We start from the raw sequence: 2,500 nt of genomic DNA, 5'->3' as shown, positions 1-2,500 counted from the left end.
TCTGGCGGTAGAGGGCGTAGAGGCCGACGTTCGACACCTTCACGATCTTAAAACGCACTCCGGGAATATCGCCGACGGCGTGGCCGGAACGGCCGAATCCGGACACCAGAACCTCGTCGTTCTCCTCGATGAAGTGCAGGCAGCCGTCATTGGGCACGAAGGCGATGATCTTCTTGTCGTTTTTGATCAGCTGCACGCGCACGCACTTACGAATGGCAGAGTTCGGCTGCTTCGCACCAACGCCAATCTTCTCCAGCACGATGCCCTTCGCGTGGGAGGAGCCTCCAAAGGGATTGGCCTTCTGCGCCACGAAGGTGTGGGACTTCTTCCAGCCCTTGTCGGCCCAGCGGTTCTTGCGACGCAGGCGCACAAGCTTGCGGGCTGCGTGTTGTCCGTTCGCCTTTGTCATGACTTCCCTCGAAGCGAAATGGTTTCTCCGTCTGCCGGCAAAGCGGTGGCAATGGCAGCAGTAAAAATGACAAAAAGAAAAAAAAGGGAAAAAAGTCACTAAACACCATCATGTTAAAAAAACGACAGCGGTGGCAAAAACAACGGACTCATGCGTTGCGTGTGTGTGGGGGGAGGGTGCTTTAATTTTTGGTGGGTGGGTGCAGTCCACCAACGCCAAAAAAAAAAAAAAATGAGTTAAAACAAAAAAGAAAAGGAAAAGAAATGAACAACCGAAAAAGTCCGAAGAAAATACGGGGCCCTGAGCCAATTTTCTGCACGATGCGACAACATGGTTACTCCTCCGTCACGACGTTGGTCTTGGTCTGCACGTAGATGCCGTCCAGGAACTTGCGGATATCCTTTTTCTTCACCAGGCAGAGCTGATGCATCACGGCGGCCTCGCGCGAGACTTCCTCCAAGTCATTGCCTTCCAGCACGAGTTCGTCCTTCACAACGGTGGGGTCCGTGCGGTAGACCTTGACGCCATCGGCAACAACCTGCCGGCGAACACGCTTCTCGCCAAGGAAGTTGCGAATCTCCACAAGTTGGTTCTCCACGGAGACTGAGATGGGAAAGTGGGCGTAGGCGAAGCGAATCTTAAAACGGAAGCCCCTTGTCACACCCGTAATCATGTTGCGCACATGCGAGAGTGCCGTGTTGATGGTCGAGTTGTCAATTTTTGTGCCAAACCAACGAACGGCAGTGAAGGTGCGGAACTTCTTGTTCACACGGAAGTCCAGCTGCAGGTGACGGAGGTCCTTCGTGAGTGTGCCTCGCTTCCCCTTGACGGTGACGATGCGGTCCTTCACGGAGAGCTCGACGTCCTCCGGATATGTGATGCGGTCCTGTGCCCTGATTTTCATTTATGCACCTTCACTAACTCACCGCTTTCCGTGCGTGTCTGCACCGTCTCTCTCCCTTTCTTCCTCTCTACTGTGGGCACAGTGTGGAAGAATGAGTAAAAGAAAGTGCCGTGGCCCCTCCTCTTTTTTCCCTTTTCCTTCGTCTCTTTGTGTGTGTGTGTGTGCCATTGGACACGTGTCACCATGCACAGGGAGCATTTAGGATGCGTGCACGGGGAAATAAACAAAAGAAGAAAAAGAGATGTAAGCAAAAAAAAAAAAAAAAAAAGGGGAAATATATATAAATATATAATAAGAGGCAAAGAAACAAACAGCCACACACTGCAACCAAAAGACAGAAGGACGTGTATACACAAAAAGACGTGGACACCGTACCGCATTGGGCACACATGTACACACCGATGCATGTTGCACTAAACTCTATCACGGAAACGCGTACAAATGATAAATAAAACAACAGCGAGACTTTTTTTTTTATGCGGATAACTCCCTCTCCCCCTCCCCCCCCCAAAAAAAAAAAGTAATCCGTTTTTCTTTTCTTTTTTTTTTTTCCATTTTCTTCTCCCACCGTCTTTAAAACAAAAACAAACAGTGCGTGTAAATATCTAACAATTAAAAAAGGAAAAAAAAAAAAAGAAAGAAAAAAAAAAGAAGGCAACATGGCACAGGATAGACAAGTGAGGAAGCGTTAAAAAAAGAAAAAAAGAAATAAAAAAAGAAATAAAAGGGCGCCATTGAAATGACGTCCATCTTCCCGCCTCAGTCCGAGCACACACGCACGCACGCACGTACTTATATCAACAGCGCCAGCCATTTCTAATTTCCTCCTCCGCCTCTCTTTCTCTCTCTCTTCTTTCATTTATTTTTATTTTATTTTCTATTTTTTTTTCTTTTTTCTACGACGTCTCATTGCATCCCTCCCCGGAAGGTGCAGAATCCCTCGTGTTGCCTGCAAAAGTCTAACGTTGCAAACAATCAAAGAAAAAAAAAAAAACATGAATTAAAAATGGCGGGTGTGTAATGCGTCGAGAGGCGTCAATAAAAGAAGGGGGAAAAGGAGGGAATAGGGAAACAGGACGAACACGGCAGTAGTCCTGCTGCTCCTCCTCCTCCTCCTCCTCCTCCGCTCGGTGGCGTCGTCCCTCTTTCTTTTCTTTTCTTTTTTTATTGCCACCTCCATCGCTAAA

General features: G+C 48.0%; 2 protein-coding genes across 2 annotated transcripts in view, besides 8 other annotated features; both read right to left on the bottom strand.

The window, feature by feature from the left end:
* Tc00.1047053504181.20 (40S ribosomal protein S23, putative) overlaps window positions 1-409 on the bottom strand; it is a gene marked incomplete at both ends in the record, with an annotated part of 432 nt that extends 23 nt beyond the window's left edge. Inside the window, one exon of the mRNA XM_799644.1 lies at window positions 1-409. This exon is cut by the window's left edge and continues 23 nt beyond it. Within this exon, the coding sequence (XP_804737.1) occupies window positions 1-409 (409 nt within the window).
* Window positions 1-2,500: part of a sequence feature (heterozygous, Esmeraldo-like haplotype) that runs on past the window's edge.
* Window positions 627-688: a sequence feature (T-rich).
* Tc00.1047053504181.10 (60S ribosomal protein L9, putative) lies at window positions 744-1,313 on the bottom strand (the record flags this gene model as incomplete). The annotated part of the gene is made up of 1 exon (XM_799643.1): window positions 744-1,313. The coding sequence occupies one exon, from the start codon at window positions 1,311-1,313 to the stop codon at window positions 744-746; it is 570 nt and encodes a 189-aa protein (XP_804736.1).
* Window positions 1,531-1,624: a sequence feature (T-rich).
* Window positions 1,843-1,877: a sequence feature (A-rich).
* Window positions 1,928-1,966: a microsatellite.
* Window positions 2,004-2,039: a microsatellite.
* Window positions 2,148-2,211: a sequence feature (A-rich).
* Window positions 2,406-2,438: a microsatellite.

This window comes from Trypanosoma cruzi, genomic scaffold, assembly GCF_000209065.1.
Source record: "Trypanosoma cruzi strain CL Brener 1047053516557 genomic scaffold, whole genome shotgun sequence".
In the NCBI taxonomy this organism is placed as follows: domain Eukaryota; phylum Euglenozoa; class Kinetoplastea; order Trypanosomatida; family Trypanosomatidae; genus Trypanosoma; species Trypanosoma cruzi.
This window is presented reverse-complemented; position numbering and strand designations above follow the sequence as displayed.